This window comes from Cricetulus griseus, assembly GCF_003668045.3.
Source record: "Cricetulus griseus strain 17A/GY chromosome 1 unlocalized genomic scaffold, alternate assembly CriGri-PICRH-1.0 chr1_0, whole genome shotgun sequence".
NCBI lineage: Eukaryota > Metazoa > Chordata > Mammalia > Rodentia > Cricetidae > Cricetulus > Cricetulus griseus.
Genome location: NW_023276806.1, coordinates 234,000,052 through 234,016,828, shown reverse-complemented (window position 1 = coordinate 234,016,828; position 16,777 = coordinate 234,000,052). Strand labels below are relative to the sequence as shown.

The 16,777-nt window shown below is 52.6% G+C and overlaps 1 protein-coding gene across 1 annotated transcript; it reads left to right on the top strand.

The window, feature by feature from the left end:
• The first annotated feature begins 352 nt into the window (after positions 1 to 352).
• Positions 353 to 15,704, top strand: Bnip5 (BCL2 interacting protein 5). The gene is made up of 12 exons (XM_027389061.2): positions 353 to 417; positions 3,790 to 4,406; positions 5,223 to 5,342; positions 7,315 to 7,379; positions 7,543 to 7,774; positions 9,104 to 9,235; positions 9,874 to 9,935; positions 10,151 to 10,400; positions 10,924 to 11,049; positions 11,581 to 11,645; positions 13,371 to 13,631; positions 14,092 to 15,704. The coding sequence occupies exons 1-12, from the start codon at positions 353 to 355 to the stop codon at positions 14,125 to 14,127; spliced, it is 2,031 nt and encodes a 676-aa protein (XP_027244862.1). The 3' UTR covers positions 14,128 to 15,704.
• Positions 15,705 to 16,777: the final 1,073 nt, after the last annotated feature.

Sequence of the window (16,777 nt, the reverse complement as noted above, 5' to 3'; positions counted from 1 at the left end):
GCACTGACCAGACTGAAGCTGTTTTCTGAGCGCTGGTTTCGTTCTGGGATTCAGGTATAATAAGGAAGTTGTCAACTGAAACTGCCCTTGTTTTCCCTCTCTCTCCTGGGTAGTTAAACCAAGCTTCCTATCTCTGGCACAGCCCAAAGGAGCAGGAAGCAGCCTGGGCGGGCAGCAACAGGTGGAGCCTTTGGGCCAGCCCTGCCCTCTGGTTGGCTACCTGTGAGCTCAGCTCCTGGGAAACAATGATATATATAGCCCAGACACTCTGAGCCCCTGTGAATATCGCCAGCCTCAACAGCAGCTTCGCTTTGGACCTGACCCTCAAAGGACTTCTGCTTACCGGGGGGCCATGCCCTGCTCCAGGAATCCCAGCCCAGGGATGTCCCCGGACAGCGGCGACTTGAGTGGTCTGAGGTAGGGTGAATCCTCTCCTTGTGAACCGGGGCAATGGGTGGGTATTTCAGGGTGCCGAAAGGAGCCCGAGTCCAGGCTTGGCTCTGCTTCTAACTCACTGACCCTCCTAGGATCTTCTTTCTTATTTTTAAAAAGATGGAACAGGGGCCAGCAGGATGGCTCAGCAGGTACAGGCACTTGCTGCCTGACCTCCAAGCCTGACAAGCTGAGTTCAGTCCCTGGGACCACATAAAGGAGGAAAGAAAGGATGACTCTTCTTACTTCTACATGTGTGTCGTGGTGCACACCCCCCACACATACCTCACACCCCACATACACACACATTTTACCCCTGCACACCACACACACACACACACACACACTAGCACATACATACATATGTATATACACATGAGTACATACATACACATGTAAGGAGAGGACCCAGGTCAGTCTGGAGACTTATCACAGCGGTATGTGGCTGCTTGGGGGTCACCGTAGACCTCACTGTGTTCAGAAAGGCACTGTAGGCTGATCCCTCTGGGACTGCAGAGGTCGAGGCCCTGGCAGGAAGGAACTTCTGCTCACCTGCATCTATCCCTGGCCCCCACAATGCTTAAGTGCACAAGGACCAGCTGGGGGCATCAAAGGAGTGTGCTCAGGTGTGAGAAACCCATGAACCACCAACAGATCTGGAGTGATTGGGGCCGCAGGCTGGAATAGTGAAGGGTTTGGTGGCTTTCTTTCAATTATGTAAAGGAAGGCCACCACAGACTTGGGTTGAGCCCAAGGTGGGTATCCCTTCTGACCTGGCCTCTGTGCGGGAAGGGGACCTGCCAGGATGGGTCTGGAGGATTCCCACACTACAGGCAGTGGGCTTGGCACTTTGTGGGGCCTGTGCACTGTAGAGATGCAAGAAAGACCCCCCTTAAAAATGGCGACCTCAAACTGTCACCTCTTAACAAGTGAGACCAGGTGTGGCACAGGACAGGCCCAGTGTCTTGGGAAAACAAGGCCACCATGTCTCAGTTCCAGGCATGTCAGTGGTGGCTCAGGGGTCTCCGAGGAGCCCATCAGTGCCCAGCGTGTGGAAGGCAAGAGCTGTGAAAGGGAGGTCTGAAACGATGGATTTGCATTTAGCTTCTGACTTTCCCTTGGAAGGCTCCAGAGCCTGACTGAAGCTGTGGGTGGCTGGGCCCATGAGAGTCAGCATGAGCTCAGCATAGCCATTGGCCATGGGGCTGTGAGGCCCACTCTGGGTTCCTAATCTCATGTCTGGGGGTGCATACGTCCATTGAGCACGTGTGCATGTTTAGACGATGTTGCTTGGTGTAGGAATGAGAAGACAGGATTTGTAATGACAGGGAGAAGGGTATTCAGGCCCAGCTCTCTGCTCCCAGCGCTGGGACTTTGACCATGTGTCCCTATGTCAGACAGTCTGATTCACGGGGCACTGTCAGAGTCAATGAGATCACAGGGGTGAAAGGGCTCACGGCAAGTTTGTGTACAATTACTGATGTGTTCCATAAACACCCAGGGCCTGCCTGGCCAGGGGTGGGAACAACAGGGAAGCCACTGGCCAGGCATCCCTTGGATTTTAGAGATTAGGCCAGCAGCAATCTCAGCCGTGAGATTTTAGTCTCTTATACTTGAAACAGAGACAGTATCGGACATTCTGATTTAGGGCAGGCTGACAGTGTGCAAGATGAGCCCTTGAAGGCCTCCCATGGTGTTTGTGAGGTGATGTGTGAGTGCCTACAGGGGTGACTGAGGGGGTGCTTTGTGGCATGAGAGTAACAGGCCAGGTCAGTGTAATGCTGAGGTCAGAGTTCAGTCTTAAAAAATATGCCACACACAGCCTCATGCTGGGGGAAACCATGCCAGCTTGGTGTGACTTCTCTGGTTTTATGGCTGTGAAATGAGTCAGTGGAATCATTTTTCTATCGTTGAGATCTGTGCATGTCAGGCTAGAGTGGACTTTGTTCTGAATGAAGTCTACTCTCAGTTATGCAATAAATGTGTTTACACCAATGGTTGGGTTTCCATGCAATGTGGCTGGGTTGCTACCGGCTCCTGGCCTGGGCCAGGGTATGATTCCCCTACGATCAGGCCAGACATGGGCACAAAACAAAGAAAAGGGGAAGTTGAGTCATTCTTCCATGATGACTCCTAGGTGGGCAAAATTTCACACTGAGAACACTTAGAAAGACCAGTGGCTATGTAACATGGGGGAGGTGGACCACTGTCTTCTCAGGAAAACAGACTATCCACAAAGATGTTCTCTCTAGGGTGACAGGCTCACCCACTCTGGTGAGCTGTGCTCTCAGTCCCTGACCTCGATCTAGCTAGAACAGTGTATCTAGAACATTCCAAAAAAGAAGGAGCAGGCAGAGGGGTCAGGGGAGAGTAGAGATGCTTTGAGTTGGTTGAGGCTACCTGGAAAGAGTTGCCAGGAGGTGGTCATGGGCTCAAAGGCCAGGGCACCTTGGAAAGGAGGCTGTCAAGGAAAAAGAGGTCAGTGGGCTTGAGGTAAGGAGGACTTGGGGACCCTGGAGTTGTCCTTCACTGGGGAACTCTGGAAACATCGTGGCACTGTGTGGGTGTGGTGGAGGCAGAGAGAAGAGTCTGAACTCATCTCCACCACTGGGGAAAACTGTTTCCATAGCAACTGGCCCTTTCTAAAGATGGCTGCTTTCATCTGGGTGGGGATGCTCCCACTTGCTATGGGATGGACCCCTGGGCCATGCCACCTCGGGAAAGAAGAGGGGCTTGAGCTGAAAATCGAGTCCTTTGATTGACTGCCGACCAGTTGTCCTGGCTAACAGAAGCCCTGACTGTTTGATCAATATTTCTGCCTCAGCTTCCTTCGATCTAATTAATATAATCAGGTAGTCCGGTGGTCTAAATTGGCCTTATCTTAAGCCTGCATGCCTTCTGAGCCTCAGCTTTATCCGTTTAATCACCACACCAATCAGTTTTAGATGTACGTTACATCTTGCTCATGATTGTATCCTCAGCACCAAGTGGGATTCCAGGGACATCCAGGTGGTAAAAGGCAAAAGAAGCAAAAGGCCTCCTGACTAGTTAGTTGTGTTAGAGTCACAAACCCAAAATCTTCTGGTAAGAGAGGGGACCACAGCAGGGCTGTGTTCCTCTGGGCCACTCTGGTGGTGTCAAGCCAGCCGGAGAATCTGATACCATTTCCTTCTCTGGAAAACAGGGGGTGAGGGTGGGGTAGCAACTCCCTTCCTGTGGGGTGTGCAGGACTTTAAACAAGACAAGCCTTGGAAAGCATCACCAGGAGAGGGTGATGTCATAGGCGCATGAGTGCAGGTGGGCATGGGTCAGTCTTTGGCTGAGATCTCCTGAGGGAGCTGTTTGTTTTGGTTGTAGCCCTGTGGCGCCCCCAAGGGGCCTGAGGAAGCCTCCTGCAGATAAGAGAGCCCAGTCCTTGGACCGGCAGGTTCCCAAGAAAAACTCTGAGTCCTTGAACTCCAAGTACCCCTCCGGGCCCACCCACAAGAAGGTGCTTCGCCGGACATCCAGTGATGTGGCCAGAGGTTCTGGGAACCCATCTCACTTTGCAGAGGTCCAGGAAGCTGTGGTCACAGCCCTCCCTCTGGGAGAGGGGAGCGAATTTCTCTCCTGTGAGCATGGGCCCCCAGAAGACACTAAGAAAGAGAAGCCCCCGAAGCAAACCCAGCAGAGCTGGGCCAGTATGTTGCTAAATATCTTTTTACCAAGGACTGGTCTAGAGGAGTCCAGAGAAAAGGCCAGCAGGAAGTCAAAGGGGAAAGGGCAGACCAGCAAGTCCCCAGAGGCAGGGGAGGAGCCTGGCCTCAGGAAGAAATCCCAGGAGAAGAGGACCAGCCACAAGCATGGTCACAGGAAGCCTGCTGCTGAGGAGGCCACAGGGCCCCAGAGCTCAGAGGCAGAAGGCCAAGAAGACATACTGCCCAGCTTGGCTGCCTCACAGTCCCAGGGAGCGGACCTGGGGCTGATCTGCAGGGGTGAGCAGACTAGGGTAACCCCATTGTCCCACCCCAAGGACCAGGGAGCCCTAAGTTTGTCTACTGTATGTCCTCAACTGAGACGAGGTGTGGACAGTGGGGGACATTTCTATGAGGTTGGACAGCCGAGCACTTGAGATCAACCCATGAGGGGGCCACCATTCCACATGCTGTGTGACCTAGGGATGGTGACTCCCCGTTTCTGGGCCTTAATGTGCCCCCTGCCCCATCTACAAAAATAGGTAAAATAGATGCTGTCTCATGGGTCAACACAGCTCACACAAAAGCAAGTGTTTGGCACGGGCACATACTAGCTGATATAAGTGCAAAGAGATCTGGGGAGGAGTGGAAGCAGCCCCCCCCCCACACACACACACACACACACTGGCCGATGGTGCCTGCCAGGTGCTCTGCCCAGACCCTGCCCTGTCAAGAACAAATCTGCTGTGATGGGTTCTGCAATCGCTGCCTCTGGAGTCTTTGATTCCTCCGTGGTAAAAGGAGAGAGCAGGCATCCCTGTAGCTGGGGGTGTGAAGTGAAGTCCCCTCCACTCACAGAGGCCACAGCTGTGTGCCAAGGCACACTGTAGCCATACTGACTCTGACAGAAGGGGGCTCCAGAGAGAGCTGGTGGGAGGGGAGCCTGGCCTGAGACACCCCCCTTTTCACCGGGAAATCCTGGCCAGTTTCTGATTTGGGGTGAGGCTTGGGGGCGGTTGCTGCCTGGCCTGTCACTCTGTGGAATCCAAGATACCTGTGGGTTAACAAGGTCAGAGGAATGTCACTAACCCAGGCTACTTCTCATGTGACTTCCAGGGAGACCAGATCCTGAAATTCCCCAGGCTTTGCCCGTTGAGGAAGGCCATGCTGACTCCTCAGAGAGCTCTGCTGGAGTTGCAGGTGCCCCATCGGAAGAGGACCCCCAGAAGCCTGACCGTGAGTCCAAATGGCTAGGGCCCTCCTTTCCTTATGGGTAGGAGGCTGCACCAAATGCAGGGTGACCACTGAGACCTCTCGGGGTGAGTCTCAACACACACACACACACACACACACACACACACTCACACACACACACACTCACACACACACACACACACACACACACTCTCTCTCTCACACACACACACACACACACTCACTCACACACTCACACACACACACACACACACACACACACACACACACACACACTCTCTCACACACCTTTGGTGCCTATTCTGCTGCTTCTGGCACTGTACTTTTAGTAGAGTCTAACAGGAGGGGGGCAGGGGTACCAGAAAGGCTGCTGGCGAGCGCTCCTGCCTCCATGTCAATGGGAACACACCTTTGCTGTCCATCTCTTCAAATGTATTTAAAAATAAATGTGAGAGGGGCCGGGCTGTGGCTCAGCTGGCAGAGTGCGTGCCTGGCACACACACACCTGGCATTAGATCCCCAGCAGCACATAAATGGGGTATGGCGTTGCACACCTGTAATCCTAGCACTGGGGAGGTGGAGGCAGGAAGGTTACAAGTTCAAGCCTACAGAGCAGTAGTGGTGCATGCCTTTAATCCCAGCACTCAGGAGATTTGAGGCCAGCCTGGTCTACAAAGCAAGTTCCAGGACAGCCAGGGATACACAGAGAAACCCAGTCTCCACAAACAAAACAAAACACAACAAAAAGTTCAAGGTCATCTGTTTCATAATGAATGTAGGAGGCCAACTTAAGCTACATGATCCCACTCACTTATCATTTATCTGTCTGTCTGTCTGTATCATCTATCAATCATCTACCTATCAATCATCTACTCAATTACCTATCTAATCTATCTTATCTATTGGTCTCTCGTACCTACCACCTATCTATCGAGTAGGGACTGGTAGTATAGTTAGGCAGGGACTTTGCTTAGTGTGTAAGAGGCCTTGGGCTTAAATAAATAAAACAGATACATGGAAAAATGGAAAGAACCATCCAGTAGCCACAGCCAGTAGCTGTCAGACTGCTTTGAAGAATTTTCTCTCTGAACCCAGGGCATAGGAAGACATTTCAGCTTTATGGACTTAAACAGCAGTATATCCAGCCTCACACAGGCTCAGGACACCTTCACGGCTCCTAACCAATCCTAACATACCCCCTTCATCCACTTCTCTAAAAAGCCAGGCCACGAAAGAGATAGAAAGGAATTTCTGTGGCCAGTTTGTAAGGTATTCATTTCATGGTTGTCTCGATGCAGGCTGTGTCAGGGAACTGGAAGCCATTTCTGCAGATCCCCTGGGAATTGCATAGGCTGGCAGACTTGGTGGTCAGCCTTGGGAAATGTTTCTAAGTCCCGGTCCTTTTTGATGTCTGGACAGCCTCCGAGAGAGACAGGGTGGAGATTCTGACTCATGCTTCACAGGGGCAGCTCTAAAGACCCAGAGAGGGTAAAGATACTTTATGTAGCCACCACCAACCTCAACGCCGATGCTCACAGATCTTGGAAGGCCAATTAGCAGGGCAGGCTGGATTCCTGGACATCTGGCCTTAAATCCCTGCATAAAATGTCATGCTTTGGGCTGTTCCACCAAGGCTGATGACCTGAGTTCGATTCCTGGGACCCACATAATAGAAGGAGAGCACAGACTTCCAAAGGGTGTCCTGTGACCTCCACCCATGTCCTTAATAAATAAAATTTAAAAGTTAATTCTAGAACACTTAAGTCATACTTTGGCTCAAAACCCAAAAATGTTTCCCTGTGACTCCTCTGCCAGTTCTCACTCAAGACAGCCCTCGGTGGGTAGTGCATGGGTGGTGGGGGTTGCTTTTCCCTTCGCCACCTTCTAAGGAGCTGCTGTGGATCCGGAGGGAACCAGCCAGGCCGGCCACATTAGGAGCAGATCCGAATACTGTCGGTGTTCTTAGGAGCGGTGGTCCCGTGTTCTCTTGCAGAGGATGAAGTCATCTGGAAGATTGTGGAATTACTCAAGAAAGCCGGAGACCATTTGGAGGAAGAGGTGAGGCGCTGGCATCAGAGAACACCTGCAGGGCGGCTGCACTCCGGGTTCGTGTCCCGCCCGTCCTTCCTCCCCAGTTAGCCCCACTAACTGATCCCTCCCACTCCGGGCTGTGCCTGTCTGGGGCTCAGGGACCTGACTGTGTTCTCTCTCCTCCCCACAGCAAGTCCCTCAGCCGGAAGTCGTGCCCCCAAACCCACTGCCGCCCCCCAGGAAGAAATCTCAGGAGAGGAAGGCCAGCCTGAAGAGAGCCTTGTCCCTCAAGAAGCCTGCCTCGGAGGAACCCAAGAGAGGGGGTGCAGCCACTGCCGTTGGTCCAGAAACACGGCCCAAGAGGCCCGGCTACCTACCCCTGTGTATTAGCGGCCAGCGAGCTTCCACCTCCAGCAACCGCGGTGAGCAGGCTCTGGCAGTTGCCACAGCAACTGCAGCTTCTCTCCAGCTCGGGAATCTTCCCAGGGCTGGGATTGGCCAGCTTTGTTCTGATGTCCGCAGTAGGCCTTGAGCAGTGTGGAGGGGGTTAGGGATGGAGAAGGGTCGGAAGCTGGTCACCTCCGCACCGCCTCACTTGGGTGCAGGCAGCACACCTGAGCCCATGATGCTTCTGTGTGCAGGGTCCTTGCCGGCTCCCGACAGAACCGGAGACAGGGGCCCTGGGTCCCAGCTACATTTTTTTCCCTCTCTTAATGTGTGTGGATGTTTTGCCTACATGTATGTCTGGGTACCATGCACACGTCTGGTGTGTGTGGCTCCCAGGGGTGAGAATCAGATCCCCTGGAGCTGGAGTTACAGGTGCTTGTGAGCTACTCTGTGAGTGCTGGGAATCAAGCCCTCAACCTCTGCAAAGAGCCCCGGTGCTCTTAACCCCTGAGAACTCTTCGCACACACCCCTATTTTGCTGTTATTTTGGCTTTTGGTGTGTTGTTTCTTTTTTTGCTGTTGTTTGTTTTTTATTTTGTTTGTTCGTTTGAGACAGTGTCTCAAGTAGCCCAGGCTGGTCTCAAGCTCCCTTATGTAGCCAAAAATGTCCTTGAACATTCCAAATGGTAGAGTTATTGGCTTGTACACCACCACCCGGGGTTCTGTGGTACTAGGAATTGAACCCAGGGCCTTGTGCCTGCCAGGCAAACAGTTTACCAGCTAGGTGCCCCAAGCCCTCACGGTTTCACTCTCTCTGCCATGTCATCTCTGTCTCAGATTTCTCTGTATCTTGGTTTGTCTTAGGGGTGAGGAAGCTGGGTGCAGAGGCAAAGTGATGTGGTCATAGTCACTTGGCTCATCAAAGCTACAGCCAGAGTTACATTGGTTCTTCCTGGGCCTCGGGGTGGACGGGAGCCGGCCTCAGGGAACGTCATGGCCAAGGGAGTTTCTAGCTTACAGAGGAAGGATTTGGGGTCATAAGAGGATGGATTTTCATGCAGTTTTAGGCCATGGGCCTTCATTCATGCTATGGAACCAGACATCTTCTGTCCCCTAGTGGACCAACCCAATTGGTGGCTAGGTCGGGACCCCATGGGAAGGGGAAAGGGCAGAGAAGCAGAGGCAAAGCAGCTCTGGGGGCTGGAGAAGGCCTCCTCTGGCCCCCAACAGAGCCCCAGACCTGGCACAGTCCCGAAGCTCTCTGAACCCAACAGAGGCTGAGGGCAGGGTAAGCTGCCTGGGCTCAGAGCCAGCAGCTGCGTGTGGCTGACATGGCACACTTACCGCCCCTTTCTGCTTCGCAGACTCCGAGGAGCCCAGATCCCAGGAGGTCCCATCTGTGGACGGTGGATGCCCAAATTCCTCTGAGCTTCACACCCCAGCTGAATGTCAGGGACCAGTGGAGAGGCCACCGAGGGACAAAGCCTGGGAATCCCGTTAGTACCTGGCCACTCAGAGACCCCCTCAAAGAACCTGTCTTTACTCTGCCATTTGAAGAAGGAGAAACTGAGGCAGGGAGAGGGAAGCCGAGGCCTGTTTCAACCTCCCTTTGGGAAGTTGCAGGCTACAGAGACAACATGGTCCCAGAACACACTTTATCCGCTAGCCTCAGTTTCCTCGTTTTGCAAGTGTGGTGCTTGCTGGAGGTCTTAACTAAACCAAGGCCCATAAAGCATGGGGCGTGGGGGGGGCGGGCGGGGGAAGGCAGGTGTGTCAGCCACTGTGGGCTGTATCACTGTTAGGCGGCCGGCTTGAGGACTGGGTGGGAGCACTGGAGATGGCTTGAGGACTGGGTGGGAGCACTGGAGATGAATATTGTTATCATTTCACTGTTGGCAGAGCTAGGCCTGGACTCAAAATATTTGTCAGGTCTATACATCTGGAGACATCTGGGGGGCGGGCGGAGCTGGGGAGATAGAAGGCAGTATGAGTGCCTCAGAAGCCCTAGGGCCGAAGTTTGCACTCCAGAACGTACACGAAAAGAGAAACAGCAGAAGGGCTAGGGGTTCAGACCTGGCCTTAGGAAGCAAGTGCTGGCCACAGCGCCTTGTGAGGAACCCTGTCTTTTCCCTAGGAGAATTCAGGCGGAAGATCCTGGCCCTACTCCAAAGCTCAGAGGAACAGAATGGGGAACAGGTGAGGGCCACTTCCCCCACTGTCCTGCTCTTCCGGGGACCGCACCCCTCCCACCCCTTCTCTTCATTCTAAGTCAGTACTGGCCTCCCCCAGACCAGATCCCCCAGCACCCAACGCCATGGCCCTCCTGCTGGGTTACACTGTCTAGGCCATGGGTCACCTTTGACCTGCTCAAGGTCAGGGCCCTACCTCAGTGTCTCTCTTCTTCCCCATAGCAAGTTCAAGTCCAGGAGGCAGAGGAGGCTGGAGAAAGCCCCGCACCCGCCTGCAAGGTGAAATCTCAAAGGAAGAAGTCCAACCTCCGGCGCGCCTTTTCCCTCAGGAAACACGGCTCCAAGGATTCCAAGAGACCAGAGGCTTCGGGGACCCTGGCTGCTGCCAGCCCAGAGGCCCGGCCACCCAAGAGGCACGGCTTCCTGCCCATGTGTGTCGGTGGCCACAGAGCTTCCATCTCCAGCGGTCCAGGTGAGCAGGCCTGGTGTTACCGTGGTAACACCAAGTCTTGATGGATGTGGCTGTCTGCTTCGGGAGGCGAAGGGGTCAGTTTTCAGCAGGACACCCACCGAAAAGCTCAGAGTTCTCTCTTCTTAAAAACGAAGGCGTTGCTAGATCTGTTGGACTATTGGAAGGGAGTGCACTAAGGCAGAGGACCACTGGCGCTCAGTGATCCCCTGGAGCTTAGGCAGTGCCTGCTGTGTATGCCACCAGCGCACAGTCCTACCTCAATTAACATGGGAGGTCTGTCTTATGGTCCCCTCTCCATAACAGGGGAAGGTGAAGTTCAGACTGACCGGGTTGAGCCTTGCACCTTTAAAGGGAGGCTGGTTTTGCTGGGTGGGAGCCATGAGCATGTTTTAAACTAGAGACTGTTTGGAAGCAGAGGGCAGAGAGGGAACACTGAGATCCCCTCAGATGTAGGGCGGGGCCGGGACCTCCCCGCGGACTGAGACAGAGGCCAAACTTTCTATTTTTCTACCACCCCATGCAGAAGACCTGGAGTTCCAGAAGCTGGAGGCTACAAGAGGGGAACCATCTGGGTCCCCAGAAGGGTCTTTCCAGGCCAGAAGCCACGACCCAGATGAGCAGCCTCTACCAGAGGGAGCCTGGGAATCTAGTCAGTACACCCTGCCCCAAAGGGATAGCTTCTGCCAGCTCCTCTTCTATACACTGCCCCAGGCTTAGTAGGGAATACTTTTAGGGGTGGACAGGGCAGCTGAACCCCGCCCCCCCCCAGACCGTATGGTGGGGACAGGGACCATGGGTGTGCTCTTCAAACTGGGGCTGCTGGGCTAGGGTCCAGATGAGGCTTTGGGGGCATTAGTCCATTTCACTGTTGTAAATGGTTCACCTTAGTCCTATTGGAGCTGCCAATAGTTTGTAATGACCTCTGTGAGTTTCCTGCATACTTTAGTGGACCTGACCCAAACCAGTACCAAGGGGCTGATAACCCAGCCAAGTGGACCCTCCTGTTGTAGCTGGCCACTCTGAGTGCAAGTCTCCCCATTCCTAACATTAGGAGCCCTCGGTTAGTGTCAGGTGGAAAGAACACTCAGTCTTTATTTGGATGGCTATGCTGCTGTGGCAGTGTGTCAGGGACACCGGGTGCCACTGAGGACAGCTTCTCATCTTTCCCTTCTTCCCTCAGAGGAATCCATCATCCATAAGTTGGTAGAAGGTCTCCAAGAGGTGGACAGCGACCTAGGGAGGCAGGTGAGTACCGCTCAAACTCTCCAGTTGGATACAGGGGTTCGCACACCCTCCTCTGAGACCTGAGTTCTAGCTAGCCCTCCTTCTGAGTGACGTTGGACATGTCCCTTAACCCCTCTGAGCCTCAGTTCCCTCTTTTGCAAAGTAGGGATAACCCCCAATTGACCAAACAGTGCCTATGCAGAGAAAGCTAACACAGGCAGGTGAGAAGAATGTCAGTTTAAAATAATAGGTGCAGGCAGGCTGGAGAGATGGCACAGCAGGTAAGAGAGCCTGAGAACCTGAGTTCAAATCCCCAGCACACATGTAAAACAGGCATAAGCCCAGGGTTGTATTGGGGGTGGGGTGGGGAGAGAGGAGGACAGGAAGATCCTGGGGCTCAATGGTGGCCAGCCTTCCTCCAGGGTCAGTGAGAGACCCTGTCTCAAGGGAATAAATAAGGTAGAGTTCTAAAGCAGGACATCTAATACCTCTGGCCTCTATGTGTACATGTACACTTGTGTACTTGTGTACACACACACACACACACACACACACACACACACAACACCAGAATGTTCAATGGCTCCCCAAACCAAATCCCCAGCACCCCAAGACCTTGAACCCTCCAACCCTTCAGATCCTGCTGCAAGGACACTTTGCTGTTGCAGCCATGCTGGTGAGCAGCATAGCCGGATCCAGTCCTTTCAAGCTCGTAGCTTATCTGTCCCGCACAGGCTCCTGTCCTTGAGAGACAGGCAGGTCCTAAGTGAGGGAGTGAAGGTGCCTCAGCTTTCCACCTCCCACCCCCAGCCCTGAACATCTGCATAAGACCACCCGTCCACCCAGAGCTCCTGCACCACGTGCCGTGGGGAAAATCAGCACTGTACCTTCCTGAGAACAGCCTCTGCCATGGCTGCCAGGAGTAAGAGTATGAAGACCACAGCCCTCCCCAAGATGCATCCACACACCCCACTGTCTGGACCACCTTGTCCCCAGGTCCTTACTCCCCATCATTATGCCAGGATCTCAAACCCCATGCGACCCAAGTCTTTGGGGCCACCCCAGGAGACCCCGCAGCTGCCATGTTCAGATATGAAGAGAAGGGAACTGACCAGCAGGACTTTAGAGTAGGGCTAAGAAGCCATTAATTGGAGGCTGGAGAAATGGCTGTGGTTAAGAGCACGGGCTGTTCTTCCAGAGGTCCTGAGTTCAATTCCCAGCAACCACATGGTGGCTCACAACCATCCGTAATGAGATCTGGTGCCCTCTTCTGGCCTGCAGGGATATATGAAGGTAGAATGTTGTATACACAATAAATAAATCTTTAACAACAACAAAAAGCCTATATTTCAAAAGCAATACTAAAATTGTTGAAAGGAAATAAAAATCACAAAAAGACAACACTACATTTAAAAAAAAAAAAGAAGCCATTAATTGTTCTGCATGAACTATCTCACTTCTACCCCTAACCATTTTGGAGAGGGGATCTGATCTTCTCCATTTCTATAGCCAAACAGAGGTCAGAGTGACATGTTCTGTGCAGAGCTTACATGTATGTGCATTCAGTTTTTGCTTTGCCTTGTAGCTGAGCCACACTTGTAGAAGTAAGAGTGGGTGGTGAAGGGGCTTAATGAAGGATGCTCACCGTGGATTCTAGGGGAAGGGGTGCTCACCACGGATACTAGGGGCAGGCTGGGGTGGGAGGGACCCTGCCTGCAGCACTGACAACATCCACTTTTGTTTCAGATCCGGAAGTACCCCAGCTTCAAAAAGTTTTTTAATGGGTTCTCAGATGCCTCCCTCAGAAAGCTGGTGGCCTCCTTAGACAGACAGAAGGCCCGCCTCTCAGAGGAAGACAGGAGCCCTGTCAACAGACCGCCACCATGTGCCTTTGGCTCACTTAAGTTTTCTGCCAACCACAGCTGTGCCATCTGCACCCTCATGCAGTCCAGAGGGCAATACAAGGGACACAGTTATGCCCACTTCCTGTCCAGCAAGGCCCAGCAGGTGAGAGCCGAAGGGGAGGGGCACAGGGGACAAGTGATCTCCTGACTTTTCTGATGTGCTCCATCAGACCTTAAAATTGTCTTTTAAAAATGACATCTATTTGTTGTGTGAGTGCCATAGCGCATGTGTGGAGGTCAGAGGACAGCTTGTAGGAGTTGACTCTCTCCTACCACGTGGGTTCAGGCTTAGTGGCAAATGCCTTTACCTGTTGAGCCATCTTTCTGGCCCCTCAGTCAGAATTTAAACCACGACGACAGAATTAAGTGGTAGTCAAATGTCAAAGGACTGGCAGCCGAGACAGGTGGAGCCGGTGTTCCTGGAGGCCACCAGGAGGTGACAGAGGCAGTTTGGAGACTGCAGCTGAGGTAGAAAGACTGGGGACAACTGTGCATGGGGCAGGGAGGCCTTGCTGTTTGCAGAATGGGACCTGCTGACTTGCTGTGGCTTCTCCCCCTCCCAGAACATCACGAGCCTGGCTGGCCAGAGTCCAGACTGAAGGCCAAATCTCATACCCAAGTTCTTTCGGACTAGTTCAGAGTCAGCGGCTTTGACCTAGAGGCCCCGAAGACACTGCAGGATGGCACGGTTCTAAGCTTCTCAAACCCGTCTGGAGAATGGACAACGATGCTCTGTGTAGTTGGCACTGTCTGAGAATGTTTTTCTTTCTGGAACTCGGACCCAGAGGCCATGTTAGGGGTGGGCACTGGGTTCGGGTAAGGAGAGCAGGCTCTAACCACTGAACCTGAGGAGAGGCCTCAACTCTGCATCTCTGCATCGCACCATCGTGAAGCAGGCCAACTGACACCAGCCAGAGCCAGCTTCCAATGAGTCTTAGCTAGGGGTGTGTGTGAGCCTGTGTGTGTCTTTGTTGGGGTTATGTAGGGTGTGGCTTTAGGTCAGAGGTCAACCTCAGATGGCCGATTCCAGTTCCATCTACCTTGTTTTCCTGAGATAGGATCTGTCACTGGCCTGGGACTGGCCTAGTAGGTTTGTGTAATGTTGAGAGCCTCAGGGACCCTTCTGTTTCTGCCTCTCCAGTGCTGACATCACAACCATGTGCCACCACACCCCACCATAAACGGGTTGTAATGACATGCTCCCATGACCTAGGGCATGCAGCCTTCATTCTGTCTTTCTGTATGTTGTGATGAGATGCTCCCATGACCTAGGACACACAGTCTTTGTCCTGTCCTGCATGTTGTGGACATGAATCAGTCTCCCAGCAGGTGGAGTGTCCTGAGACGGCTCCTCTTGTAGACAAAGTCTATTTGCACAACTATGAGATGTGGGTGCAAAAGGCCACCCAGCTGGCCAGTGACACAGGTGGGCAGCTTGACACACTCAGGTGATAGGGCCACTGACTCCCTGGGCTGTCAGCAGGAAGGTGTGGCTGTGGGCATTAAAGCCTGGATGACAGACCGAATCTTGTGGGCATGTCAGGTTCACAGCAAGTCGGGCTGGGAGACAGAGTGAGGGTTGGGAGGCCTGGGCTCCGGTGGGGCTGGCCTCAAGCCTGAGGCACCCTTGCAGGAAGTTTAAATAAAATCATCCAGTTGTTTTTTTTTTTTATTGTTTCAAGGTGTTTTTCTTGGCACTCAGTGACCTTTATAGATTTATTTTAGGCAGTATTCAGAGATGTCACTGATATGCAAGAGCTAAGTTTTGAAATGAGGGTCAGGAACCTTTAGTAAGTACGTAATTTATTTTTCTTTATTACTTTTATTCATCTCATACATAGTCCAGGCTGGCCTTGAACTTTTGGTAATTCTGCACTGCCTAACAATAGCTGGGATTACAGGTGTGTGCCACCACACTGAACTACACAGTTTCTTCTATTTATGTAAAGATTTTGTTTTTATTTTAAGTTATGTGTGTGTGGGTTTTTGCTGCACATGAGTGCAGTGACCACAGAGGTCAGAAGAGGGCACTGTATCTTGTTGAGTCACCTCTCCAAACCTTGGACATAGTTTCTTATCTTCTGGGAAGTAGAGTATTTGGTATGAGTTCCCAAGGCTGGCCTCCAAGTCTCATTTTTGTACTGTGTTGTTTGAGCCAATAAAGATGTTGACTTTCTCAGAGTGTGATCTGGGTCTTTTCAGGGAAGTTAGAGGACAACCCCCTTGCCCTATCCAGTGGAAACAAAATGGCTGCCCCCTGTCCCATCCAGGACAACAAGAGCCTGCTTGATTGGGGGGACAGCCTCACTATCCCTGTCCTGAGTTCTCTCTGGGTATTTCTCAGGTGGTCTATCTTGGGGTGACATCAAGCTGATACAGTAACAAAGGGGTCACAGGTGGGGTGATCAGAAGCCCCGGGCTACATATCTGCAATGTTGGGAGCAAGACATTGACTTCCTGACTGTCGCTACAATGCCACGGTGACAGGCAGGCACAGAGAGACTGGGCCAGACATCTTTCTCTTTTTTTAATAGTCTGCAAAGCTGAACATGACTGTGCAGAGGTAGAGCAAGGAGGCTATTCTCTGCCACGTGTCTGAATGAAAACACGAGGAGGACATGGCTGACAAGAAGGGTTATTGCAGAGTAAAGGAGAGACCAGCCTGAGGCATCGGAGAGTCCAGAGTGAACATGCCCAGTAGACTGAAGTGAGGCATGAGACTGGGGGCAGGGTCGAGAGAGGAAGAGAAGAGGGGGCTTCGGGTCAAGCTTGGGTGGAGCCACAGCATGGACCAAGAGGAACCAAAATGGCTGGGTTATGTAGGAATCAGAGACGCTGGGGTGGGGGAATCAGGAAAGTGATGCTCAAGGCTTGGAGAGGGGCCATGGTGTTGGGAGCCAAAGATCTCAGGGCTTGGCATGAGATCCTAGGCCATGCTTGGCCGGCCACATAGTTAACCTTTACATAGCAGCTCCTTAGAACCTCAGCTCAAGAAAAGAAACAACTTGACCCAGTCCTCCACCCACAGGCTCAGTCACCTAGGCAACCCTTCCTGGACCTCTTACTCATGAACTCTTTACCCTGCCAAACATCCTCTTTGTGGCTTCCTAATATCCTGCCTAATATACTAACACCTGGTGCGCAAACAACCCATTCTACCCCTCCCCATATCCTGCTCTGCCGACTATATAAGCTAGCCTGAGAAAAACTAAGTCTGCCACTTGATCAGAATCCTGTCCTGTGGTCGTT